At 54.9% G+C, this 26,959-nt stretch overlaps 1 protein-coding gene across 1 annotated transcript; it reads right to left on the bottom strand.

The window, feature by feature from the left end:
• Positions 1-1,877: 1,877 nt before the first annotated feature.
• On the bottom strand, positions 1,878-19,939 carry MMP28 (matrix metallopeptidase 28). Its single transcript, XM_075033347.1, has 8 exons — positions 19,808-19,939; positions 12,485-12,564; positions 11,642-11,805; positions 7,522-7,743; positions 6,628-6,873; positions 6,038-6,187; positions 5,334-5,501; positions 1,878-4,154 (listed from the first exon to the last, which is right to left on the bottom strand). The coding sequence occupies exons 1-8, from the start codon at positions 19,895-19,897 to the stop codon at positions 3,760-3,762; spliced, it is 1,515 nt and encodes a 504-aa protein (XP_074889448.1). The 5' UTR covers positions 19,898-19,939; the 3' UTR covers positions 1,878-3,759.
• Positions 19,940-26,959: the final 7,020 nt, after the last annotated feature.

The following is a 26,959-nucleotide window of genomic DNA, read 5'->3' as shown; positions in this document are numbered from 1 at the left end:
AGAGGTCTCATCACCTCCAAAGGTTGGGGCCAGAGAAGGTCACAGCAAGGACCCTGCTCCTGGAGCCCCCTTCACAGAGCAAATCCACCAATCCTCTCCCTCAAACCTCTTTCTGAAAAAAAATAAAATAAGCATGAGGGGGGTTTATTTGCATGCCCACCTTTGGGGTTTCTCTGCACTGTGCTCCCTTGCAAACTTCTTCCTGAACGGCCCATGACAGCGAGGTCTTCGGCAAAAGCCGAGCTCCTCCAGGGATGGCGTGACTCCAGGAGCTGGGGCTTTAAGAAAATAACTACACGGGTGAGTGGGCACTGCTGGGAATGTCGGAGACTCCCTCCCTAACCCAGGGCTGGCAGAGCTGCCCCAGCACCCAGGTACTGCTGCAAAAAGCAAATCTACCAGGCATGTGCTTGCACCTCGGGACTGAAACGGAGCCTCTTGTGAGCGTGGGGGGCTTCTTGCTGTGTCAGGGGACCCCGTCCTCTCCCTGGTGCCAGCTGCTGATGCTCACTGCAGATCGTGGCTGGATCAGCCGGTGTCATTTTGGGGGAGGAAATGCAAGAATCCCAGCTATTCCCCCAGGCTGGGGAATGCGTGGCAGGCTGGCCGGAGGAGTCTGCGCCTGGCATGCCCTGCCAGGGAGCCCAGTGGGAGAAAAGGACCCTTGTGACGCAGGATTTTCAGCCACAGCACCCAGTGGGGTCAATCACATGGCTCAGGGTGCGAGTCCAACTCCCCCGGGCCCCCCCGAAAATGAGGGTGCAGGCCAGTCACCCTGTCTTTGCCAGCAATGCTACGCTCGGCCCCAGCCCTGGCAGCACCACTTGTGACCCCAAGGCATCCCGACAGCACACAGCCCCAGGAAACACACGGCAGCAAGCAAGGGAGGAAAAGGAAAGCCCCAAAACAGGAGAGGATTTGAGGTTGTCCCATCCTCAGCCTCCAGTCCCATAGCAGAAGGGCTGCCTGGCTCTCTCCTAAGGGGTCACGAAAGGGGATAATGATTCTGCTGCTTCTCTGCAGAGCTGCAGGTGTGGAATACCCCTGGGGTACAGACGGACCCATAAATCCTCCTGTCTCCAAAAAGCGGTTCACGGAGCAGAAGTCACGCTGCTCTTCTGACTCTCCTCAATGCCCAGAGCAGACGTCTTGACAGCAAGACCTCGTCCAGTGCCAGCTTTTCCCATCAATCCCCCCATCAATCTCCCCATCACGCTGCAGATCCCACGGCTGGTGGCAGCCGAGGAGGCTGGAGAGACACGGCTCCAGGCAGGAGACGTGAGCGGGGACGGAGGCAAGCCTGACCTCTGCAAACATTGCGACACTGCTGGTGCTGGCCGGCAGGTCCTTCTCCCTGCAGGCAAAACGCTGCCCGCTCAACGGGCAGCACAGGCAGGACGCCCCGGCATGTTGCGGCATGAAGGAAAGCAAACAGGAGCAGCAGGGAAGGTTTCAGGGTGCTCCCTGTCCCGTGGGAGGAAAGGACCCACCTTCACACACCGCAATGGGCTGGGGCAGAGGTGGAGAGCTGGAGGGTCCCCATCAGCGTGAATTCATCCTCCACGCTGGGAAAAAAAATCAAATATTAACACATCCCAAGGTGTGGAGAAATCCTCAGTAATCTGGGATGAAGCAGGGAAGAGCATTTCCATAGTTTTTTCACCATCAGCATCATCCCCATCAGCAAGTTTTTAGTGGGATCCGTCCCCCTCATTTGATCCAGCGAGCATGAAAGCTGAGGCCAAATTCAGCAATACCCACTCCAGCCTCAAACACACACGTGCATCTTAAATGCACCCCTTTCAGGAACCAGGAGATTGGCTTTAAAAAAAAATACAAAAACCTGGCATGAAAACAAGCAGAAATCCCATCACCGCATATCCAGAGGTTCGTTTTATTTGCCATCAGGTCTCCAAGCCCTTGGGACTCCCTGCAAGCGATGTTGCCTTATTATCATTCAATTCAAAATAAGAACGATGCAGCCCCATCTCTTTGGCAACACTGAAAGTCCCCTGAGATTTTAAGCCCTGAGCAGATGAAGTCCCAGTGTCCGTGTCTGCACAGGAAGGGCTCACTCACAAATATCACGGAAAACGGACAGAACAGCTTGTGTTAGCTCTCTGTCCTGCCAAATCCACGTCTCGGCTGGTATCTGGCAGCACCAAAAGCCCTCGGGAAGTACCAGCCCTGGCACCCTGCCTGGGGCAAGCCCCGCTCCTGCCTTCTCTGTAGGGAAGGTCTAGGGTGGGCGAGGGTGAGCAGAGGATGCTACGCTGAAGAAAAGCTGCTGGCATCGGGAGGGGATCCCGACTCGGCACCCCGACATGGCATCCCGGCACGGCAGGACCAGCCACAGCCCGGTGCCGAAGCCACCAACGTGAAGAAAGGCACCCAGCGCCGGGGTCCGAGTCCTGGCAGAACCATCAGCGAAGCAGCAGCCCACCCATGTAGAACCCCAGCATGATGAAAATCCCCAAATCTCTCAACTCAAAGGTTATTTTCAGAAAGTTGAGCCCTGTCCTGGTCAGCACCCACAGCTGGCATTTTCTGCCACTGCATTCAAGCCTCAGGGACCCGACGCTCCCCCACCGGTTGTGGGAGACGATGGCCCTTTGTAGACATGACCGGTGACTCGGGGCACAGGAGCCAGCGGCGTTTCCAGGTGGGGAGCCCTGCTTTGGGAAAGGAATGAGGAATATGCAGCCGAGCTGTCCTTGTGAGCCTGCATGCACGGACATGTCTGTCTGTCCTGCTCACCCTCTCCTCTTCCTCTCCTCCCCCAGTAATTTTTCAATCCAGTTCATCCAACTGCAGCAGAGGGGCACAGGACTCAAAAATATGTTGATCCCGTCTCTTGCAGAGAGATGGAGCAGAGGACAGACACTTTCTCTGCACACAAGAAAGGCTGCCAGGTGAACACAACCCTTATCAGACACTGGAGAACCCAACCAGCCATCCCAACCCCATCAGAAAGTCAAGCTACAACGCTCCTGCAAGCTGCACAGCGACACGGTCAGGAGCTCAGCTGTACCTCCCCCTCTTCCTTCACCCCAAAGAGGCTCCTACACCAAAACCCTCTGCTTTCTCCCCAAAAATCCCACGGTGTTGGTGTCTCCAGCTGGTGCTGAAGCACCCGCAGGGGATGGGTCTCCTCCTCCAGCTGCCGACCCTCCATCCCTGGGGCAAGAGAGGGGAGAAGGTAGGAAGGGGGGGGTTGTGCACACAGCAGGGGCAAAGCTCAACACGGAACCATAATTTTTGTCCAAATGTCTCTTTTCTTTTTGTTTTAACCAGGAAACATTCTCAGTCTCTTATTTAAAACCACCCAAGCCCCAAACCAAGCAACGGTGAGGCACTCCTCTGCCTGATCGCAGGCAAACGACGGCTGAAGTATCAACAAACCCCAGTCCCAGTTTGAAAAAAAAATGCATAACGATATCCTGAACGTTAACAGAAACGGGTGGGTTTGCAGTCTCCATGGCTTAGATCTTTTTTTTGTGGTCTTTTTTAAAAAATATTGTCTCCCAAAGCCTCCAGCCCACCTGGCCGGGGCTGACGGCTGCCCCATCCCGGCTGCATCCCTGCTGCACCGGGGCATCGCTCCACCGGCCCATGGCTCCAGCCATCCGCAGGCAGCCTTGGCCTTCCAGTCCCGGCCGAACCGTCCTCAGACCGGAATCCAGAGTCAAATAAAGAGGGATCCAGGCAGCGGTGGGCGAGTTGGGGTTCAGCCCCCCATTTCATCCCAGTACGCTCTGCTCAGAAGAGGACCTGCCCACCGTTTGCATCCCAGCAGCCCATCCAGGGGAGCTGGGTGGCCCATTTGCCGGTGGCCACCACTTGCAGCTTCGCCCGGTCGAATTGCCAGTACTGGTCATCCCGAAAGAAGTAGATGAAGCCGTCGCGGTGGGTGAGGGCACCCGCCGTGCCAGGGGGCAAGCCCTCCCAGTCCCGCAGGCTGCGGGGGTAGTAGGGCTCCACGCCGAGGGTCTCCTCGCTCACCACGAAGTACTTGGGTCCTTTGAAGAGGACCAGGCGCCGGAGCTGCTGGAAGTAGAGCGCGGTGTCGGGGTGCCGTGGGAGGCCGCGGGCGCTGCATTTCTGGGGGAAACCTGCCGCCAAGGTGGAGCCCGTGTAGCACCAGCATCGGCCACCTGGGAAGAGCAGGGGAGAGGGGTTAGAGCCCACCCCAACGGGGTCCGTCGCAGGACCAGCTTCAGGAGACGTGGAAGGACTCAGCCATGGGGCCAGCCTTGCAGCCCTAGACACGTGTCCGTGACATCCATCCCACTGGTGATCCAACCAGCACCACTGTGGGGCTGCTCCCAGGCTGGGCGGGGGGGAAACTGAGGCACGGTAGCTCAGGGGCTTGAAGGCGCGGAAAGAGACTGCCAGGGACAGAGCAAGGCCACCACACCGTTCGCTAGTCTTTGCTGCTTCCTTGCAAACCTTCCACTGTTTCTGCACAGCGACAGACAGACCCAGACCCCCCCCCCGGGGCTGGGACAACCGAGACCAGCGCTGCAGCAGCAGGAATTGCAACTGGGGCCGAGCTCTCGGCCATCCCCGCAGAGCCCTGTCCCCGCAGAGCCCTGTCCCCACGAAGCCAGCAGACAAAAGCCCCTTTCTGCTCACAAGCCACAGCCTGACCCAGCCCCGGGGAGGGAGGGAGCGGACGAGGGCTGGGGAGGGAGAGGGGCTTTTGGCTCTCACCCAGCCGCAGCAACAAAGCCCCCATTCTGATGAGCCTGCAACTGGTTTCCATTAAAGGTTGGGGCTGACCCTGGCAGCCAGGCTGCCTGGTTTGACCTTCCTCTACCCATCCGGCCGCGGCGTGCTGCCGAGCAGCTTGCGGATGGTATTTCAGCTCCCCGTGGAAGCTCAGCCCCCGGCAAAACGCAGGGATCCATGTGTACCATGAGAACATCACACTCGTCTCAGCTCCCCTGTGGCCACACGTCTTTGGGGAGTATTTTCACCCCAAGACCCCAAAGGGTTTGATACATCTGGTTTTGTTTTTAAACACAGGTGAGCGGCGCTCTCCTGAACGGGCTAATGAGGAAACTGAGGCACGAGGGGGTGATGCTGCCTGCCGGGATGATACACCCAAAGCCATACAATTAACCCATGGCAGGCAACGAGCCCAGGGCTCCTGCGGGTTTTTGCACCCCTGGGACCCAGTGATGCCCCAGCTCTGTGCTGGGACGGGACCAGCAGGAGGGACAGGGGACGTGGGCAGGAGAAGGTGCCCCAGCCAAACCCGGACAGCCAGACCAAGCAGGCAGGAGCATCGGCAGCCCCAAGTAGAGCTCTCCTGCCTGTGCCTCACCTACCTTTGAAGAAGTAAAACTTGCCACTGAGCTGGGACCAGGCGCAGGCGTCGATGCCAGCGGGGAGGCCGGGCCAGCGCGTCTGCAGGGGCCGTGGGTCGCTGGCGTTGCCGCTCGTGGGCACCACCCAGTAGTGGCTGCCCTTGAAGATGTAGAGGTTGTGGTCCCCATCTGCGGGGCAGAAGGAGGAGTGAGGGATTCCCACGTGAGAGGCGAGAAACCTCATCCCACCTCCCAGCCACCACTCCCCAATTCCCCTCTCCTCCCCACGCAGCTCCGCCGTGCTTCGGGGATGCTTGGGTTTCGGAGGGTCTCTTCTGCCTCTCCAACCGCCCTCTCAGCTTTCATAATTCATTGCCTCCGCTCCAGCCCGGAGAGGATAAAAGCTGACCACAGCTTCCGCTCAAGGCTCATCTTTCACGGTTGAGCTCCCGCAGCGAATAAGCCTTGTCATGGCCCAAGTTTGAGGATGTTTTCCCCCTCCTAACACACCAAACCATCGCTGTGTCCTCGAGATGCACTCCACTCTGTGGCAGCAATGTGCGTCAGTGATGCCACCAGCCCCAGGAGAACATATGGGGCTGTGGGCCAGCCAAATCCACATTTCCCACTGCTGGAGCTTATCAGAGCAGAAACTGGCTGCTGCAGCACTGGGGTGAGGGGTGGGGTACGTGTTTCGGGAGACGGCCGTGCCAGCCAGCACTCACCAGCGGTTATGGCGTCGAAGAAGGAGTGGCAGTAATAGGCGCTGAGGCTCCTTTGCTGCCGGTCCCCGTCGTAAAGTTCCGTGTTCCAGTCCTGGAAGTGAGTGAAGACCTTTCCCGGGAGCTGGACGGCCAAGCCTTTGGAGGGCTTCCCTGGGATGGAGCAGGGAGCAGTGAGTCGTGGAGAAGGGACAGGGAAAGGGCTTTCCCCAGAGCACTGTGTGAGCACGGGGCTGGGGAGCCATCCCAGGGCTCCAAACACTCCTTGTCCCGCTGCCTGGTTCCCGTCCCCCTCTATACGGTGGTGGAAAAGACCCCTTGGTACCCCCAAAAAACATGCACCAGCGTTTCCCTGGTTGCAAACAAGGGGGCAGCAAGTCCAATCTCCTCTGCCCTGGAGGGCTTGGTACCCATTCCACGTGCCCTGCTGCATCTTCCTCCCCAGCCACGAAAGGACGAGGCCCATCCCCACCGTGCCCCTTGCGCGTAGTCCTCTTCCCTTGCAGGGACCCGCTCCCATCCCTGCTCCTTGCTCTCCATCCCAGGGAACATCCCCAGAGGAACTGAGGGATGCCCGGGGAAGCCAGGCTCACCGTACAAGTTCTGGACAGCCAAGATGTCATCCCAGCTGAGGACAAAATCCTTGCTGAGCTTCTTGTAGTAGGGAGACATCAGGGCGCTCTTGACGGGGGAGTGCTCCAGCCCCAGCGTGTGGCCGACCTCGTGTGCCACCACGATGAAGAGGTTGCGCCCTTTGCCGCTGTGCAGGGACCAGCGCTCCGCGCTGTCGAAGTGGGCTTCTCCGCGCCGGGGGAAGAAGGCGTGAGCCAGGGCACCTCCTGGGGACATGAGAGCCATCAGGGACCACGGGGCGGGAGAGGACCTCAGCCACAAGCCGAGGGGCAGGGGGCACGCGCAGCTCCGGTTCGCTCAAATAGGCATCGATTTTAGCTCTTTGGGAGGCCTTCTGAGAAAGAACAGCGGCTTCCCACGACTATTTCCCGCAGCAGGTGCAAGCCAAACCAGTTCTGCCTTCGGCTCCTGAGCACGGCAGGGGTTTGTCTGCTCTGTGGTTTATACGTTTGGTTTCTTGCTGGGCTCGGGCCAGGGACTGAAGCCGCTGCATTGACCCGTGTCGGGCAAAGGCTCAAGAAGAGAGAAAACCTGGGCTTGTCTGACAGTGGATAAGCAGAAAGGCTCAGCTGGAAGGAATGAGCTCAGGTTTGGAGGATGGCATCAGGATGGGGAGGGCTCCTTGAAGACCATCAGCACGATTCTATAATGAGTAGCATCTCAGCCACCTCGCTGGCAGACCTCAGTTGCAAAATGGGTAGCGAGGACCCCAAATCAGAAAGCAAACTGGTGCAAACTGGGTTTAGAGGGACTGCTGGGGCAGAGCCTTGCCTCCATCACCCCCAGCCCTCCTCCCTGCCGGGGAAGAGCCCACATTGTAAAAGAGAAGCTTACGAGGGGGAAGCGACCAGCACCTGGTCCATCGAAGGCATTGTTGAGTCCATCGTTGTGGTCTCCATGGAAGAAGGTCAGGCGGATGTCAGCCGGGCCGTCCCGTGCCTCCCAAAACACCAGCGAGGACACGTTGCTCCAGAGCTCGAAGGCGGCTTTCACGGCCAGGCGCACCTCGTGCTGTGGCAGGTAGGAGGGCCAGTTCACCACCCGGTAGGTCAGGTGCCGCTTGTACCACCTCCCGCCTGCAAGAGGGGCAAAGCTCAGCACCACGATGGGGACTTGGACTTGCTTTTCCACCCAGGGGCTGCCCGGATGGAAGAAAGCTTCCCAGTGCTGGGAAATGCCATGGCTTTCCCAAGCCGAAGCTGAAAGTCAACCCAGGTGTCCCACCAGCAGCAGGATCTGACCCATGAAATCCCTCCAAAGGTGCCACCACTAGATCCCACCCGGAGATTCCCAAGGTTGGACCTGCAACCAAAGCCTCAGAGAGGAGCCAAAACCTGTTTAAGGTGAGGAGAAGATGGGGCACTCAGTTTGAACCCCCCCCCCCCTTGCCTCATCATGCTCTCCAGGGCCAAATCCAGCATGGGTCCCTGACCTGCAGGTCTCCTGCCTGATGCCAGCTTCATGCCCAGAAGATGCAGCCCAAGGGCTGGCTTTCAGGGAGACAAAGCAAAGCCACCTCTGAAAACAAGTGGCCCAAAGGCAAAAGGAGAGGCAAGGGCTCTTGGCCGCAACTTGGGGGCACAAGGGAATGGTGGGGATGGAGGATGCAGGTTTGCATCCTGGTTAAGGCAGATTTGCCAAGAGGGGAAAAAAAGAGCCAATCCTCAAGGGGACACCAGTCGGGTTTGAAATACATCCCCAGGAAGGAATGGTGCCGACTGCCATAAAGCACATGCTGATCTCCATCACGTGCCCAAAGACCCCAGAGACATCCAGGGCTTCATCCAGCTGGCCAGCAAGCTCAGGCAGGGAGGGAAAATGCCCGTTCATACCAGGGGGATCTGCAGCAGAGCCCTGCGGCTGGTCCCTGCCGTGCCTCTGCACCTTCTGCAACAAGCCCGGATGCTGCAGGGACACCAAAACCGGGGGGCCATGGGAGGTGTGTGTGCAGGGCTGGGGGTCCCCAGCACCCAAAGCTCCCTTGGTGAGAGAGGGGTCCTCTCTGTCTCCCCTGAACACCCTCCCTGAGGCCCAGCCTTGACTGGTTTTATAGGGAATCCCTTTTCTTTTTCCCCCGAATGTGTAATTTGAACACAGCAGCTACTGAGCCAAGGCAAGAAAAGGCCAGCTCCCCCGTGGTAGGGCTGCCTTTTCACTGTTTTTAAGGACATCCTGACCATTTCTACCTGCAGAAGTTGTTGCCTGGAAGTCCAGCCAGCAATACTCCAGCAGGAACAAACTACTGCTCACCATTCATTTTAACAGCACCAAGGATCTTACTGCCCACAGCTTCCCTAAAAGCTCTTCGAGGGGAGACAGAGCCCTGATGCCACCAGGGCAGACGGTGACAAGGATGAAGGGGACAAGCCTGTGAAATCCCCCTAAGCTCCCCACCCTCCTCCCACCACGCAGGAGCGCAAAGATTTGTGTTCCCGCAGCCGCCACGCAGCATCACAGCCCCCTCCTCCTCCTCCTCCTCCTCCTCCAGCACCCCTCAGCAGCTGTGGGGACCCTGGGGCCCCACAATTACGTCTTGCTGGGGGTGTCCAGGAGCAGGAATGAAGCCACGGGGCCGCGCTGGGAAGATGCAGGTGCCAGAGCCCGTGCCAAGGCGTGGGAGCGGTGACAGACCTCCAGCGACTGCTCCTGCTCCAGATGTGCAGGGAAACAGGGGGAACGGAGCCGGCAGCACGCCGGGGCTCGCTGCTGTGGGTCTGAGCCAAGCTGCTCGGCAATCCTGGAGGACATCCCATCCCAGCTCTGTTTCCTTCTCCTCTGTTTCCGAGCAGTCCATGGCAGGGGAGGCTCTGGGCCAGCCGGTCGCAGTCCTTGGGGGTAGAACCGGTTCTCCCTGCTCCTCTGCTGCCTCTGACTTAAAAGGGACATGGCTGTGCTTTCCACCAAACCCTGCATGGTAAAGGCTAAATACCTGCCTGGATGGCTGCAGTCCTAAGATAAAAAGCCCCGGCATCCCATCCTTCCCTCCACAGGGGCAGAGCATCTCCCAGAGGAGGACGGATGGATGGTACCAGCGGGCAGGGGAGAGGAGGCTCCAACCAGAGCATCTCCACTGACTGGAGGAGGATGGATGGCACCAGCGGGCAGGACTGGGGGAGGCAATCGTGGCCGGCTCTCAGGAAGAGGAGGGCTGGGTGCTGCATGGAGCCATTGAGCCAGGGACAATCACAGGCAGGGAGTTCCCCGAGGGGAAATGCAGGATGCTGGCTGCCCGACATGCCGTCTGGCCAAGGACCTGCTGGTCAGCATTGCTCCCAGCCAGCTCTGGTGCCTGGCAAAGCCCAGCAAGGCAACTAGAAGAAAGTCCTCTTCCCAGCGCCTTCCACTGCAGACCCCCGATTTCCAAACTGGACCTGTCCCCAAATCTTCCCAGAGAGCAGAAAGCCTTGGGCTTTGACTGCAGAAGGGAAGTTTTCTTCAGAGGCGCAGAAAGGAGCGGACGGACTGGACCCCATCCCACGCAGGGAGCCGATCTCCACTGCTGGGCTGGGACCGACCCCGGGAGCAGCAGGAAGGACGGACGCCCTCCCCAGCCCCACACTGGCCACCACTGCTGGGCTAACTCCGTTGGGAGCCAAAGCTCAGCCGGGGTTGGCTTTTACCCACACGCCAGGGCGCGAGCGTGCCCGAAGCCGGTGGGATGACGGACACAGCGACTGCCCGGTGACGATCCTGCTGGGACAGGGGTGGATAACAAAATACTTTGCCTGCCCGGCTGCAGCGGCTTCCTGCTTGGAGTCGGATAAACACCCAACTTGGCACAAAGCCTCCGGCCTTCCTGGCCGGTGCCGCCAGCTGTGCGGGCATCCCCCCCCCGCTCCCCCTCCAGCCTGCGGGCATCGCTATGGAGTTTCTCCCATGCCCGCTGCCTGCTGGTGCTGCCGCCAGCTGCGCCCCGGCTCGCTGCCACGGGGGATCCGCCGGCACCAGACCACCGGAGCAATAACCGGTGCCACACACAGCCCTTCCCTGTCTGGGCTCGGAGCCACCGGGCGTCTCTTGCCACCCACTCGCAGACCACAATCCCCAAAGAGGAGCCCCGTGAGCCAGAGGGCACAAGCTGCTTCTCTTTGCCCATCTCCTCCTGCGTGTCCTTCCCAGCTCTGCCTCATCGCCCTCCTGCCCGGGGCATGGCAGACCCGCTGCCCGGGATGGCGCCTGCGAGGGCGATGCTGCATGTCAGGGTTTTTGGAAGGAAAGCCAGAGGCAGGAGGAGGACGATGGGGCTGTCTCCTGGGGCCGTCCATCGCCAGCCCTGCCAGATGCAGAGACAGCCTGACAAGGCACAGAGCCCTTTCTTAATCTCGCCTTCATTTTTCCCATGTCCTAAGCACAGCTGGCCCCAGCCCTCTTGCTCTCTAGGAATCCAGTTACTCATCCACAAGCCCAGGAGGGTGAGAGACAAGAGGCCCAATCCTGGCTACACGGGAGCAAAAGAAGTTGCTTGGAGCAGAGTTAAATCCCTTAACGTGGGTGAAACAACTCCCTGTGGCCAGGCAGCACAGCACCAGCAGGTTTTGTGGTTACTGCCGGGTGACTAACAGACGTTAGAAGTCTCAAAGCTCAGCAGAGCCTGGAGATAACTCCACTGTGTGCCAGCCCCTGCTCTCTGGATCATGCCACCACGGCAGTGTCCGGGGCCATGGTGATCTGATAGCTCCTCAGGAGATGTCCTGGCTCCCTGGACAGCACTAAAACCAACCCAGAGGGCTGAATTTCCCCACGAGTAGGAGTTGCATCTCTCTAATCATTTCTGACATCAAGCCATCCAGAACAACTAAAAATAAAGAGGTTTAAAAATAAAGCAGTGCAAAGCTCAGGCAGGTCCTGTACCAGCAGATCTGCACCTCCCATCCACAGCAGCATCTCCAGGAGTCCAGTTACAGGATGGAAGACTTGGACTGCCAGCACCCCAGAAACCCAAACCCCACCGGCACCCCCGGCGCCGACGCTCACCGTGCTGCGTGGTACGCCTGCGGCGCCGGGCGGCAGACGCCCGGCGTGCCCAGGCTGCGCGGCTCTCCCCATCGCCCGTGCCGCACCGCGGCAGAGCCATCTGATGGAGCGTGGGGGCATCCAGGACCCCGCTGAGCGGGAGGTGGGTCACCCACTGGAAGTCCCTGCAAAAGGAAGGCAGACGTCAGCACCCACACCCGGACCCCCCCCAGGGGGGTTCTGCGATTGCGTTTGTGCCGGGTGTTTGACCTGAGCCAGGGCTTTCACCCAGCAAACTCCGTGCCCTGCCACGGGGAATGTATCTGGGTGATAAAACAAGAAGGATTTGGCTCTGAAACCACATCTGACCAGCAATCCATCTCCTAGCAGGGCAAAAGTAGACAGGGGAGCCTAAAAAATGTCTTTCCCCAGTTTTTAACCCCAGTTGTTTGACTTTGCACTTGACTTTGCGCAGGGTCAGACCAGGGACTCTCCCAGAGCCAATGTGATCTCGATAAGAGACGTCCGAGCAGGGGCTGTCAGCTCGGCCCCCTGACATCTCCCAGCCGTCCCCAACCTCGGCCTCGCCACAGATATTATTGTAAGGGGAGCACCGGGCCATAAAAGGCAAATAAAGCAGCGCAGCGAGGCGCCGGGCTGCCAGCAGCCAGCTGCGGGAGCTGGGTACGGACCGGCGTTTCCAAAAAGGACTGGTTGTGCTTTATCATCAGACCGTGCCAGAGCGAGCCCCCGGCTGCAGAAAGAACTCTGCTGCTGCAAAAAGACCCCCCTCCAAGCACCGGCAGCTCCCACACAGCCCGAGTCTCTGCATTTCTGCTGCTGTTTTGAATAAAAGACTCATACCTCACTGCCTCCGTGAACTCGGCAGGGCTGTGTGTGCCGGGCCCCGGCTCGCCGAAGTAGCCGTATTTCTCCAGGAACAGCTGCAAGAAGAGACACGGGAGAGGCACAGCTCAGAGCACGGGCAGGCATTTGCACATGTTGGCTTGGGGAGGTGGGGGGAAAAGGAGATGCGATGGGAAACAGCGCAGCAAACCCAGGGCTGTGCCGAAATTCCCAGTTATTTTTTTTTCCTGAGAACTCTGCACCCCAAGCAGCCGCACCTCTTACACGTGCCAAGCCGAGCTGGTCTATATGTTTGCATTATGGGACTTCGGAAAACCTCAACTAAGCCCATCATTTTTGATGGCTCTTGGGTTTTTGGCCACGACGCAATGGAGGCGTAGGAGGAAACGTTGCTATCAACAGATCAAAAAACCCTGCTGCCATGTCATCCGCAGCCAGAGGCTACCAAACCCACTGTAATCACCTCGGATGGATCAAGGCAGTGATTAAAATAAAGGCTGAAGTGCTGTGGACAGGGGTGGGGTGAGATGGGGTCAGGCTGCAGCCTCCCCCTATCTCCACGCAGGATGTGGTGCTGCAAAGCAGAGACACTCCAGGGGCAATCTGCTCTGCCAAACCATTCTTCTTCTTATCGGCCATTTACATGGACGGAGATTGTCGCTCTGAACTTGCTCCAACACATAAATTGCACGTTAAAGAAAATAAATGGTTTCCCTCTGCCCAGCCTGCGCCTCCAGCTTTCGGAGAAGTTAATAGCCACGGTCGCAGGAATGCTCCACACCCGCCTTCCCCGCCGCCGGGGATGTCTGCAGGAGACAAACAAGCCGCCCAGCATCCTGTTAGTGCAACAGAATCGGAGTTGAAGTAATGAGGAATAAAAAGTGAAAGTGGCTGCTTCATTTCCCGCATCCCAAAGGAGAGGTGGGCTGAGCACCAGGATCGTTATGGACTGTCCCGGGACAGCTCGGCTGCTGCCTGCTGCAGAGCCTTGTGCTTTTAAAGCCTATTCCCTCCCTGCTCACCTGGGGGGTCACTGATGGGTGAGAGGGCAAGGAGAAGAAGGGGGCTGGTGTTAACCTGCGCTCGATGCTACTCCTGACCGACGGCAGCATCCCTTCCCGGGCACGGGCAGCACCGAGCCGGCCACGCTTTGCCAGTCGTCTGGTGGGGAGTGGGAACGGTTTCTGGATATGGCAGCCCTGAGGTGCACCAGAGCCTTTCCCTCTCCTCCTCCTGCCCAAATCCTCCGCTTGCCTTTAAGAGTCATCTTCACATCATCCCCAAACACGTCATCCTCTGCGCCCGCCACCTCCCCACGAGCAGGGCAGGCACCTTCCATGTGCTCTCTGCCTGTTGCTCGCCCCTGTGGAAGCCCTCCCTACCCCCTTCCCAGACCTCAGCTCCTCCAGCCACGGAGTCGATCTCCTCCTTTACACCCCTTCTACCTGGAGGATCCCCCTCCGGCTGCAGCACCACAAGGACCAGCACGGCTTCCTGCCAGGACACGCTCTTCACTCAGCCCCAGCCCAAAAATTTGGCCGTGTTTCCCACCGAACACTTTTACCAGCTGCCTGCCTTGGCCAGAGGTAGCAGCATCTCGTCGTAGCAGCATCGGGCTGCAGCAGTAAAAACCCAAGCGTGGTCAGAGTCAGCCGGATACTGCGCACCCAGTCCCGGTGAGTCAGGATAAATCAGGCGTGAGCAAGTGCTGCACCGGCAGACGAGAGCATCGGCTGGCTCATCAGACAAAGCCGCAACACCTCTGCCCGGGGATGGACCATATAGCCTGGATGTGCCATCTCCCCAGCCATACGGGGATAACTCCCCCCTTTACATGGGTACCAGGAGGCAAAACACAGCAGCAACTCGGGATGCAGAAGCAGGGAAGGAGGATACAGGGATGGGGGGAGACTCTCGGGGACGGGGCGGCATGGAGGTTTGGTAGCCCTGAGAGTAGTCTGAGAGGAGAAGGTATCTGGCCCTCTTTCTCTGCAGCTGTGTTTTTGTAATGTTCTCCTCCAGAATTAGAAAATCACTAACCACATATATATGGACGTGGGGTGATAATCCCCGGTGGTTACATCACCACGGCTAAATGTGAGCTACAAAGCACCCAGACAGAAAGTGCCGGGTCTCAAATCGTGGCTCAGTCTAAACTGTTTCTACCACAATTTTGCTTTCACTCAGCATCTCAAATGTAACAACTTGAAGCTGTTTCCTCTCCTGTAACCTAACACAATCCCATTCTTAAAGCATGAAAATGTTTTTTCCCCACCATGATCTCACAAAGGCTTGAAATCTCATCTGGACAAGTCAGGGTGCGTGGCAAAAAAGCCACAGCTATCGCAGCAGCTGCTCTTGAGCAGCACCAAAACGTACGCAGGCCACTGGCTTTATTATTCCTGTCCAGATCTCCTTGAACTCTGCAAGTCCAACCAAAGCGGCAGTTTCCCTGTAGTTTCTGGCCCGTGTCATGTTGAGGTTCTTGCACACAAGCACCCGCTCTCAGGCTGCAAAACCACCAGGAGAAAATTTATTACATTTTCTAGACACGGTTATTGTGAGCTCCAGGTGATGCCAGTCCTGGAAACACAGAGCTACAGGAGAGGGATGTGCTGATCCTCCACCGCACAAGGTATTTATCAGACAGCAGAGCATACAAAAAGTCCCCTGGACCAAAGGCTTTTCAGGGTGACAAGGGAACCCAAGAGCCCCATGTCACAGTGTCCTGTGCCCAAACTAATGCTGAAGACCCCCTCCAGCACTGCCCGTGCCCCGCACACCCCCAGAGACCAGCCAGGCTCTGGTAGGGCTGGGTGGAAGCTGGCAGCAGCCCGTTAAACCTCTCCAGAGGCTGCAATGCAAAGCCTGGCCGTGCTGGGAAAACTCCCTCCCCTCCTGCCCCAGATGGGGAAATGCTGTTTTCTGTACAATGGGAAAAGAAAAACAGCAGGAAACCAAGAGCTGAGCATTAATATGAAATATGCCCAGCTCCCCCTCCGCATGTGGGGAGGAGAAGAGAAAAGATCTAGCTGCCCGGGAGCCAGCGCCGTGGCAGAAATCCTTCGGGGCTGCAGCGGGGATAGCGGGAGGAGAGTTTGGGGGAGATGGAGGGGCCCTTCCCACCTCAGGGCTCTGATGTGGAGCTGGTTACCACCCTGGAAATCATCTCTGCTGAGAGCTAAAGCCAAGGAAACACCTTGCCCTTGACCACAGGCATCCCAGGTGGAGGACAGCCAACAGCAAATACAATTAGACCTCCCTCCCTGGAAACTGGGATAAGAAGAGGGCAGAGAGAGCAGGCTCTGGTCCTGCCCGCCCTCCCCTCCAGACACTCAGCTTCTGGCACCTTCACCACCAGTTAATTATCAGAGAAGCCTCCCGTTGACCGTGGTCCCTTCTGCTCTGCCCGGACACAAGCCCCATCTCCCCCCTCCATCCCCAGCAGCGGAGGGAAGCGATCCCGTCTTGCCGAAGGGTGGGCAGGCGCTTGGTGCCGTGGTTACAGAGGATGCTGGCCACAAGCTGCACCTCCAAGGTCTTTTGTTTTGAATCACGAGAGGACAGCAGCCCGGCATTTCACCACCGAGACGGACACGGGGGAAGCTGTAGCTCCCACATTTCAGCCTCAGTTTCCCCCTGCAGCACGGACACGAGGAAAGCTGACGTCTGGGATGAGCATGTTTTGGCACGGCCGCAGGAGGAGTGGCAGCTCCTCTTGCCCATCGGGTCACTGCCTGCCTGTCAGCTGCCTTCAGAAGATGTCAAAGCATTTAAAAGCATTAATTTCTTCCCACTCTCTCAAGCCACATTCCTGCCTGCAGTCATAAACCCTTAGGCAGAGTCTTTGTGTCTCTTTTGTTTAAGTGTGCGTATAAGTACCTATATAAATATTATATATATAGATACACAGAGACACACAAGAAGGGAGATTAGCAAGTACAGAGCTTGGTTGTCCCCCGCTGAAAAGACAGCAAAACATAAGCTAATTCTGTATGTTAATGACGGAGGCTGATTAAAACCCCAAGCCCTGTCTGGTTGCTGTGACGCTCCCCCGCTGTGCCTAATCCGGTCCTGAAGGAATCTCCTCTCCCACCTACCCCTCCTGAAAATCTATTTTAGCTGGAAATTATCTACTTGCCACTGAAGATGTGGAGCTGGGGAAATACTGTGCCCAGCGCCTTTTAAGCTCCTTTACTCTTCACACTTAATCTTGAGCTGAGAAGCAGGGGCAGCAGGCCAGGACTGTAGCAGGTCTAACTAAACTAAAACCCCTCGTGGTTTCAGTAACACAGATCTCTGAGATGCTGAACCAGACCTAGCTCCCTGCCTCCCCGTCTGCCTGGACAGGAGGGATGCTATGGGACAGGAACAGCAAATATCGCATCTCTTGAAAGGAAACAAAGGCCATGAAAGTCCCTGGGCTTGATGTTACCTGCCTGCGGGGCTGGCAGATCGCTCTGCTTCCTTGTGTGTTAAATACAAGAATATCTCATCAGCAATTACTACGATTCGCTCCTGCCTTTGAAACCAGCTCGTAGCTTTGCCCCAGCACCCCAGGCACCCCACACCCTGGGTAGTGATGGGCTGCACCACCCAGCCACAGCTCCGGCAGCACCGAAACTACGCGAATGCAACCCAAAGCACTTGGGGAAAACAGGGGAAAACACTGGGCTTGGCCAAACCTTCCCCTGCAAATACCAGAGCAGCTGACAAACCAGTTTGGTCACGCAAACTGGTTGTGCTTTCACGTCTAAGGAGAGAAAGGAAACAAGATGCTTGGTCTTCGCCGTCCATCGGGATGGGAACCGGCGGGGGGGAAGGCGACGTGCCCGCTGCCAGCAGCCGCCGGCCCCTTGCCTGGCAGGCGTTATTGGCTGTATGTAACAAGTGGGGATTGTTCAGGGGGAGAGCCGGGAAGAAAGTGGGGTTGTTCACGCTGCGGTGACTCACGGGGCTGTTAATCACACCGGAGGACCGCCGGGTGTCTTGGAACCACTTGCCACATCCACGCTATCGGCAGCAACTCGGAGCCATGATCTCATGGGTTTTACACGCTCTCCGCGGCCATGCAGAGCCCGGCAGTGCCTCGACAGGGGTGACGGCACCTGAATAATTCCTCCTCCTCTCCCCCACTCCTTGCATTGCCCTGCTGAGGCTGAACAGCAGGGATTTTTCCCAGGAAGAAGTTTTTCTTCCTCTTATTTCAATCAGAGGGAAAATGTGGGGGTGCGCCGGGAGCATGCGGGGGTCCCAGCTGAGCCCCAAGCCCCACCATGTGCTGGGTGGTACCCAGAGACCCTCGCTCCGGCCAGGCTGCGCTCAGCATCCAGCATCCCAACTGATTGCCTGCTCCGTAAAGGAGCTCATCCAGACACCAGAGCATTTCTCAGCACAAATAGAGCTCAGAGCCTACGCTAAACGCAAGCCCTTAGTTGCCAAGGGGGAAAAGTCAGAGGCCACGTGCTACTGCAAAAGCGGGAGAAGGAGGGCAGCATAGGAAAAAATAAATAAATAAAATCCAAAATGGGAATGTCTCGGTCCCTGAGTCTCACTCTCCATTTCCATTCCCTGCTTTTCTCAAATTTCTACCCAATTTTTCTTCTCATCGCAACAGACCTGTATCTTCTCATGCAAATCACTACAGGGACTTTATTGTCCTTTGTCCTTGGCACCACCAGCACTCAGCCACGCTCTTTCACTCCCAATACGGGGTGAAGTCTCACGTGCCATGTATTTTACACAATTCCCCCAGGATCAGGGAGACTCGGGCATTACCACACACCCAACTGCTGTCCTGAGTGCAGCCCAGCCAGAGACCGGGTCTGCCAAACTACGTGCTATCTAGTATTGGACCTCCTCCTATCTGGGGCCCGCAGATAATAAAATGATTTAACATACAAATGTTTCAGATTAAATTTCCAAACTTTCCTTCTTTTTGCGGGGGAAGCTGCAATTGATACAAAGGCAGTGACAACAAGGGCACAAGCCAGGGAAATAACACAACTGGACATTTTCTCAGACTTTTGCATCTAAGTTTACACAAGCTATTGTTGCTAACTTTGGCTATTTTAAAAGCATTAAAAACAGCTTTAGAAGCAAAGCCTGGCAGCGATCTAAAAGCCACAAGTAACTAGAACTATTTGATGTTACATGAGAATTTCAGCTTTCTCTTAAAAGCAAAATTAACTGCTCCGTTTATTTAGACAAGCTTTCTTACCCCAGTCTCCATACATTTCCATTGTGTACATTGTCCCACAGTCCCTGACCAGCGCAGCACATCGCACTGGGGAAACTGAGGCAGGGAGACAGGAAAGTCACTTGCCCAGCACCCCTCGCCTGGGATCTGCCACAATCCTGGGACCTGCTCTGAGGCTTCAAGGGAAAAGTTCTCAGAAGTCACCAGTGAGGAATCAAAAGGCAGACTGGACCTTTTAAAGCTCTTTCCCTCCGCAATGAGCTGGTTTTATTTCTAAAGTGAATTTTAAATTATTGATTTTCTGAGCATTAAGAACTTTGCAGATTTGTTTTTCTCCAGATGGCATGATGGGCCAGGCTGAGGTTTGTGCACCCTGGGACAAACACACGTATAAATCACCTCTTTGAAACTGCATCTCCCAGCATGAGAAGCCTGCACATTGAAACAAGCCTCGGAGCACTGATGCGCACTTTTGCTCTTAGAGCATGTGAAAAATCCCAATTGATCCACCAGGACTGGCTGGGGTTTTAAAATCAAGCATCTGTGCAAATGCACGCCACATCGATGCTTAAAGAAGAAACAAATCCCTGATGTTAACCTTTGTTCACCAGCCAAATCTCATACCTCGTCCTCCCAAAACAAACAGGAACGGCTGGCGGCATAGCATGACAATGATACGGGGACAAACAGACGAAATCCAAACAGAGGTGACGGGGACAGCCCCGGTGAGAGGCAGGGCAGGGGAAAGGCCGGCTTTTGTCCCTTCCCGAATTGCCGGGAGATGGGAAGGTTTCCCAGTGCGAGACTTCTATGGTTATCAGAGCCATATAGGAGGAGGGCTGCAGACGTACATCACCTACGGGCGCGCGCCTCCGTCTACGACACGCGCCTCGACACCCCAAACGCGACCCTACGGCGCGGGGCTCGCCTTCGCCGCCCGTTCCCGCGTGCCGCGCACGCCCGCAGACGCGTCGAGCGCCGGCGGCCGCGCGCCTTACGGCGTCGACGTGGCGCGGGGGCGCGGGAACCCCACGACGGCCGGGTCCGAGACCAAGTCCCCCCTCCATCCTCCATCCTCCATCCTCCATCCCGGTGCTCCGGTGCCCCGGTACCGGTCCTACCTCCGCCTCCCGCCGCCGGCGAGCGGCCGGTCCGGGCTGCGCGGCCGCCAGCAGCCCCAACGCCAGGGTGGCCCGGAGCGCTCCCAGCATCCCGGCTGCTCTCCGCTCCCTTCCTCCGCACCCGGTGTCCCGGCTCCGGTTTGCCTCGCCTCTCCTCTCCCCGCCCCGGTGCCGGCCCCCCGGGGGCGGCCCCGGCCCGCCCCAACCCCGGCCGAAGGGTTGGGCTCCGCCGGCGGCACCCGGAGCCCTGGGTGCTGCTCCCACCGAACGCCCGGCTGCTCCCGTTAACGGGAGAAACGATCCTTTGCGCGTTCTCCGTCGTCCTTTCCCAGCAGGGCGATGCCCCTTCGCTCCGCAGCCCGTTCCCGCACGCCGTACGCGTACGGCTTTGCGACCGAGGGGAAAGGGAGCCGAGCTCGGGGCGAGGGGTAGCCGTGGAAAAAGGGCCCTTGGGAGCTTCAGGCCACCACAACCCCATCTCCAGCCTTGGGGAAAGGCTGGGAGAGCTGCCCCGGGGACTCACCCCGCAGCCGGCTCGCTCCGACGTAGCGCCGAGGATGGAGGCTTCTTCCCCTTGGTCTCCCCTGCGCGGCACCTCCGCTCCCGGGCATCGCTAACTCACCCCATCCGTCGCAGAGCGGGACACGCGCGGTGGCGGTGTCAGGATGCATCCACCCCGCTGCGGGCACCGGCTCTCCGGGCTGGATGGGGAGCGGAGCGCGGGCGGGTTAGGGTGCTGGGACAAACCTCCCGCTAGCTGTGGCAGCTAGGCTTGGGCTCTGCCCGGTTTGAAGCTGGGGGAAAGAGAAGGAGAAAGCGAGGCCAGCTTTTCATAAACCTGCGTTCAGCATGGTCCCGAGCACAGGGATGCAGAGCGGATGAGGGCTCGGATGCAGGGGGCACTTCTCTGACAGTGGCCAGCACTAGCCACAAGCACAGCAAGGCAGGGGGCTGGACAAGCAACGCTACCCCTCTTCAGGGGGTCTGGTAAAAACAACCCCACACGTAAGAAGAGCACACTCTCAAGCTTTACAGAATAACCCCCCCCACTCAGGGTCGTGGGCTTGCACTGTTTATGCTTAAATTTCCTTCCTAGGCGTGGGACTCGGTCACCCACGGACAACGAGGGGCTGTTTACCACCCAAGGTGCACGTGTGTCAGCGTTGCAGCTCTCCTGCAAATGGTACACAGCTGATGATCTTGCAGTTTCCAGTGGCAAGTTACCAGCTCTGTTTACTCCCTGCAGTATTTTGTTTGACTATTTTGTTTTAATTTGACTAAAGCAAAAGGATGTTTTGATTCTGCTTTGGTTTGGGGGAAAAAAATAGGATGTGACTTATATCTGCTTTTGTTTTCATGCCAGCTTCAACCACACACCTATTTTAAAGCTCACAGGCCTCTTCCTCTTCTTTTTAATCATGCCAAAATCTGAAGTTACAGGAGCATCTGTTGAGTGCAGCTTGAAGAGATCCGCAGGGATCCTGTAACACATCGCTTTTCAGCCAGACACGGCTTAGCATGTAGGGAAGGCAAGCGGGATTCGAAGGAGAGAGAAAGGGATCTGCATAACATGGCAAAATAAGGAAGTCGCTGAGCCACGGGCAGAAAAGTACGGATAGGAGAAATGAAGAAGGTCACGGCTGGGCCAGCAAGCGCTGACCGACGGGCTGCCGGGACGGCACGGAGGGCGGCTGGCGTGGCGTAAGGGGCTGGTGCAAGGGGAATACTTGGCCTTGCTACAGAGATCCAAGAGCTGGCCGCTCCTCATGCAGGTCAGCCCAACGCTTCCTTTCAAAACAAGAGCAGCTCTGTCTGCAAACGCATCCGTGTTTGGTTCGTATCTAGGAAGCAACTGATCCATCTGCTCTTCCACTTAAGAATATGGATGATGAGAAAGTGACTGGCTCGGCTCCAGCAAGAGCAGGAAACTCCCCCCTCTGCTCATTGTAATGTGGGGAAGCGTCTGGGAGGGCACCTGCAACCCCCGGAGCAGCCAGTTTTCCGACCTGGCATTTCCCGGGGCTGCCGCGTGAGTCCTTAGGGTTCGGGGCATTCAGACAGAGAAGAATTCAGCCCAGTCTTGGAGATGCCAAATCACAGTTCTCCGCAGCCTTTTGGCTCCAAGTATAAAGATGTTTATCCAGCTGCTGTAATCAGAATGGTATCAGGAACAGAAAAGCTATCTTGTGGAAAGGTGAACAGATTTCCAACTCTTTCAGCATTAGGTAAAAGCTCAGAATTGGGGCACAAGAAAGAGTTTGAATCCTTGTAACTTCTACCCCAAAACTGAAACCTGAGAAGTTAAGCCTATGGCAAATAGCTGATAAAGTTTTACTGAAAAAGATTCTCAGAAGAGCATGACAGATCGATCCATACAAGTTCTGGTTGCCTAAACGTTTCTGGTTTCTTGGGTTTCTAGACAAAATCCCATCTCCCTTGAATTTCATGCAAAAGGTCTCAATGCAGTCAGCTAGCTTGACTTCTAAACCCTTTCCTAAGATGACTCCACAGCTTAAACTTGGGAGATCCAGGGGGTTCCTAATTTAATACCATTAGCATATTCACCTGAAAACATCACAGAGAACTAGATGTCGTTACCACAGACATGGAACCCGGAATCAGGGGGGCTTGTTTGTCGGTACGGGCGCAGCGTAGAGCAGTTGAGCGTTGCAGAGCCAACAGCTGAACCGCTGGTGAATCACCGCCTGCTTCCGGCAGAGGTGAGCTCCAAGAGGAGTTTATAAACCAACATCATAAAACGACGCTGTAATGACGTGAAATTTCTCAGAGCAGCTTTTAATGTTTACCACAACTGATAAGCAAATAGCAACACCATTACTCCTCTGTGGCAGTTTCTACCCAGGATGGATGTGATGCACAAGAACTGCCGGTTAAAAGTCTTTAAATTTTTGCACTAAGAACACGTTCAAGTTGTTCCATTTCATCCACTCGACACAGCGCCTCTCGAGAACAGTCATTCTTCAAATGTTTGCTGCTCAAAAACAGTTGCAGCAGCTGGGGAGCAATAGGATGGCTCGCTGGGTGCTGTGTCAGGCAATGTCAAAAATATTAACCCTGCTGCTGCAAGGTGGCCAGATCTGGGATCGCTTCAGTTCAGATCAGATGGGCACAGTCACGCCTTTCCCTCCTGCCCTCTGGTACGGGCAGCAACCCTAGCCTGCAAGAGTCAAATCAAGTTCTTTACACAGGCACAAGAAGCTTACGCTCCTCCGGCTTTAGCTGTCACAAGGGTAAAGCTTTTCTGCTTAGACACAGTTTTCTTGGGTACTTCATTGTGCACAGTAAGTTCTCACAAGTCAAAGGACTCCCCCGTGTCCTTAACTCGTTAGGTAAGTCTGTCTAGTCCAGTATCCTGTCTTCAACAGAGCCAGGAACAGATACTTATCACAAGGGCGTATAGGAAAAAAAGAAAATGCAAAATCCATACGTGCTTTTCTTGGCTTTACCTTTTGTGTCCGGAGTTCCTGGGAAGTCGGCAAGGTCAAGAGAGGCTGCGCCCAGCTCACAAGCCCCCCTACAAATACATCAGCACAAGTTGTTCTGCATTTGCTGTAACAGTTTGACTGGATCTCAGCAGTTACTTGCTCAGAGGACAGCTAAAAGCATGCATGTCTCTTTCTAGGATCAGGGTGTCACCCAAGTTCCAGCAGACGTCATCCTGTTAGTATGAAAAGTGGACTTTCAAGCCCTTTTGCAACTTCGGGTGCTTTCCGACAGCTGTGTTTTATTACAACAGCTTTACAAGCAATTTCTACAGCAGCATTAGCAACATCATCTACTGGGGACAACGTCACGCAAGTTCTTTGTTACCCTGGAAATGGGAATTATCATTTCTAAATTAGACAAAGCAGCACTGGCTGAATCCTGGCCTCAAAACCCCAAAGACTCAAGCTATCGACTTTAGTCACTGCTTCCATATCTCTCTCTAGAACTGTGGTATTTGAGCAACTTAAGTTGCATTACTTCTTAGGGTGAGGTGGGTTTGGCTGTATAGAGCCAGCACGGAAACTATTTGGCTGTCTCTTGAATTGTTTAGCTATTTTTGTTGCATTTCAGCTCTGTAATGATCACATGCCTCTTCTACATTGGCATCCCTCTGTTACGCTTTTCTCCATAAAGTCATTGTTGAGCTTGGCAAGTACTAGATGTGTTTTTATAAATAAACCACCAGCATTCCATACAGGACTGATTTCCAAATCTAAAACCTTGCCACTTCGAAAATGTATTGGAGGATAGATCATAAAAAGAGATGAAAGAAGCAGAGCATAGCTGTTCCCAGCTCAGACAGCCCAAACTGCTCCTTCTGCTGGGATAGCCTCTCTCGGTTTTCCACCTCCTGATAGGTCTGCAATCCTCCCTCCTTAGTTTGCAATTTTATTATATGAACTCCTACCAAATTCTCACAGAGCACCTACTGAAGATAAATTCAAAGTAGGATTCATGAGATGTGCCTTTTATTTTTGATTCAGCTGTTGGTCTGTTAAAAGTAAAAGATTACTTGCCACAGACACCTTCCTCACATGTTGTTTTTTTTTTAAAAAAAAAGGCAGCATTTCTAGTATCTGTAAAACCCTGTCTTCTTACGAACAGTGCTGACCATCAGTAAAGCATTTTATTGGCATAGTATTACAAATAAATCCCTAGGAACAGGAGCAGCTAGTTGCAGTGCCACAAGTGCTCACTTACATATGCAACCTGCTCAGTTTATCTAACTAAATGCAGGAATATTCCTAGCATGACTGTAAGGCCTTGTTTTTAAAAGAGTAGTCTGCTTAACCAGAGTGCAAGAGGTTAACAGCAAATGTTTCCATGCCGGGAAGAGCTAAAATTCATTCCATCCTTAATATACTAGCTACTGGGGTTTTTTTTTTTCTTTTAAGCTTTTTACTTTTCTTTTAACCTCAATTAAAGCTTATCCTGCTGAACTTCAGGCAGTTGTGGAGAAACACTGCAGTGCTAAAGGACTTAGCAGAAACAGTCGGAGGGAAATGACACAGTTAAACCGTCATCTGGGTTTACATCTTTTACAAAACATCACTTCCCAGGCCTCTCTAAACAAATTGAACTCTCTTTACACCAAAAGCAACTAAAAACCATACATGCCATCAAACTACTACCACCCTTTCCCTGTTTGACCTGCTAGTTTGCTTAAGACAAAACAGCTGGTGAAGAAGATGTCTTCACTGTCTTAAAAAACCACGTAGGAACACAGGTTGTTTTGCCCCGATGCAGAATAGAACATAAACAAAACAAACGTTCAGCATTGTTGCCAGGCTGGAAAAGCTGCGAAGGTGGTGACACCTCCAGCAGTTTCGTGGCTTGCTTGAATACCAGCCTACTTAGTAATCCAGTTGGGTAGTGACTGTTTAAAGACATAAGTGCTCTTAGCCTGGGGGAGAAAGCAAGGTTGGAAGCCAAGTCAGCATTAAATGGAGCTAGAACTGTTACTCCCAATATTGTAAGTACCAGCTTTTTCAACCACCATTCTTTTCCCCAGGAGGGAAAAAGCAAGAGCCCCACCAAGGAACTCGTGGGACCAGACAGGCGACACTGCGCCTGCCTCGGCGCAGCTGGGTTTTGCTCAGCTCAGCCGTTCCTCCCTCTCTCCGCACAGCTTTGAGGACTCAAGGTGCAGCCCCAAGGAAGTGTTTGCACAGTGCAACGCGCCAGCACAGCTGTGTTCGGGAAGAAACTTCAGGCAGCGACAAGTCCCATTCTGTTCTCAACTGCTTATCACTGCTTTCCTCTTTCACCCCATCCAGCAGCCACCACTCCCTCATATCTGCCAACGTAGCTACGTGCAAGAGCACCCTCTAGCCTGCATTGCTCAAAACAATCACACTAGCTTAACAACGATAAACACTTGGACTTTTCTAGCCTGGCTCATTTTTGACAGAACCAAGTTAGGACTATCAGGCCTTGGATCTTAAATCAAGCAAAACAACAGATACGGAATTTATTTGTCTACAGTTTGCCTTTCTAAAGCCTCACCCATACATTAAATTTTATAATGTCACTGATATATATACACACACACACACACACACACCTCAAATTCCACTGTTTTAAGAGGAACAAGCCATTCAGAATTTGCAACAAATGCCTTTTCTGACAGCAGCAACAGTACCCGTGCTTTCCACGAGAAACCTTAAAAAGGCACAGCATAGTTACTACATTTACAGCCACAGGTAATTGCTGATTTGAACTTAACCGTTACCATGACCATAAATGTACACCAAGCTAGGGAGTTGGCTTACAAACATTAACAAAAGCCATTTTTGCTCATTTCTTTGTGAGAGGTCATGGATATTGTGCAGCTGTACACCCAGTTATCAAGACTGTAACTACAGACACCGAGAACTTGCATCTGTAGTATTTTGCCCGCTGGAGCATTGGATGACCAGACGTTCTCTCTTAAAGGCTTGTCATGAAAAGGTAGCACTGGACACAAGCTGATGGTGGCAGTGCTAGCTTCTCATAGATTCCCACCAACCCACCTCTCCAGCGTGCAGTGACCTAGTCCAATGAAGAGCGATAACAACATCCCTTGCTTCTTCAAACCTTGGCTTCAGTGCGGAATCCCAAATGCTTACAATGTGTCTACCGAACCTCGCCTGCATCTTATCTCAAAGATGAAATGGCTGCACACATTTGTTTGCTATCACCCACACTTCAAAAGCAGCAATTAAAAGGCACAGCAATATGTAGCAAATTACCTTTTTTTTTTTTTTTTTTTGAAGCCATCCCACCTTGTTTTTGGAGCTATCCTGGCCTGGACACAATATGTTCCATGGCAGCACGAGAACACACTGCCATCTGCCTGCTCCTCATGAAGTCTGCAGGGCACACCAAAGCACGCGTAGCAGGAAACGCAGGCAACACAGGGCTTCAGTCTCAGAGGGAAGTAAGACAGGAGCAGGGGACAACTCTGCAAGTCTGGGATAAAGGGCAATGATAGCAAGTAGGCTTACCACCGACTTAACTGCAGTTGTTTGCAAACAGCACAGAGCTAGGGTCAAAGCAGCAGTGTCATTTCAAACAAGACCCTAGTTACTACTTAGCTCATATCACAGGAAGACAGGGAATATGTAAAGAAATGCATGCAACTGAAGTAATTGTGAAACAGTAAGA

Source organism: Buteo buteo, chromosome 7, assembly GCF_964188355.1.
Source record: "Buteo buteo chromosome 7, bButBut1.hap1.1, whole genome shotgun sequence".
NCBI classification, from domain to species: Eukaryota; Metazoa; Chordata; class Aves; order Accipitriformes; family Accipitridae; genus Buteo; species Buteo buteo.
Note: the sequence above shows the minus strand (reverse complement) of the source record. Positions and strands in the feature narration are given on the sequence as shown.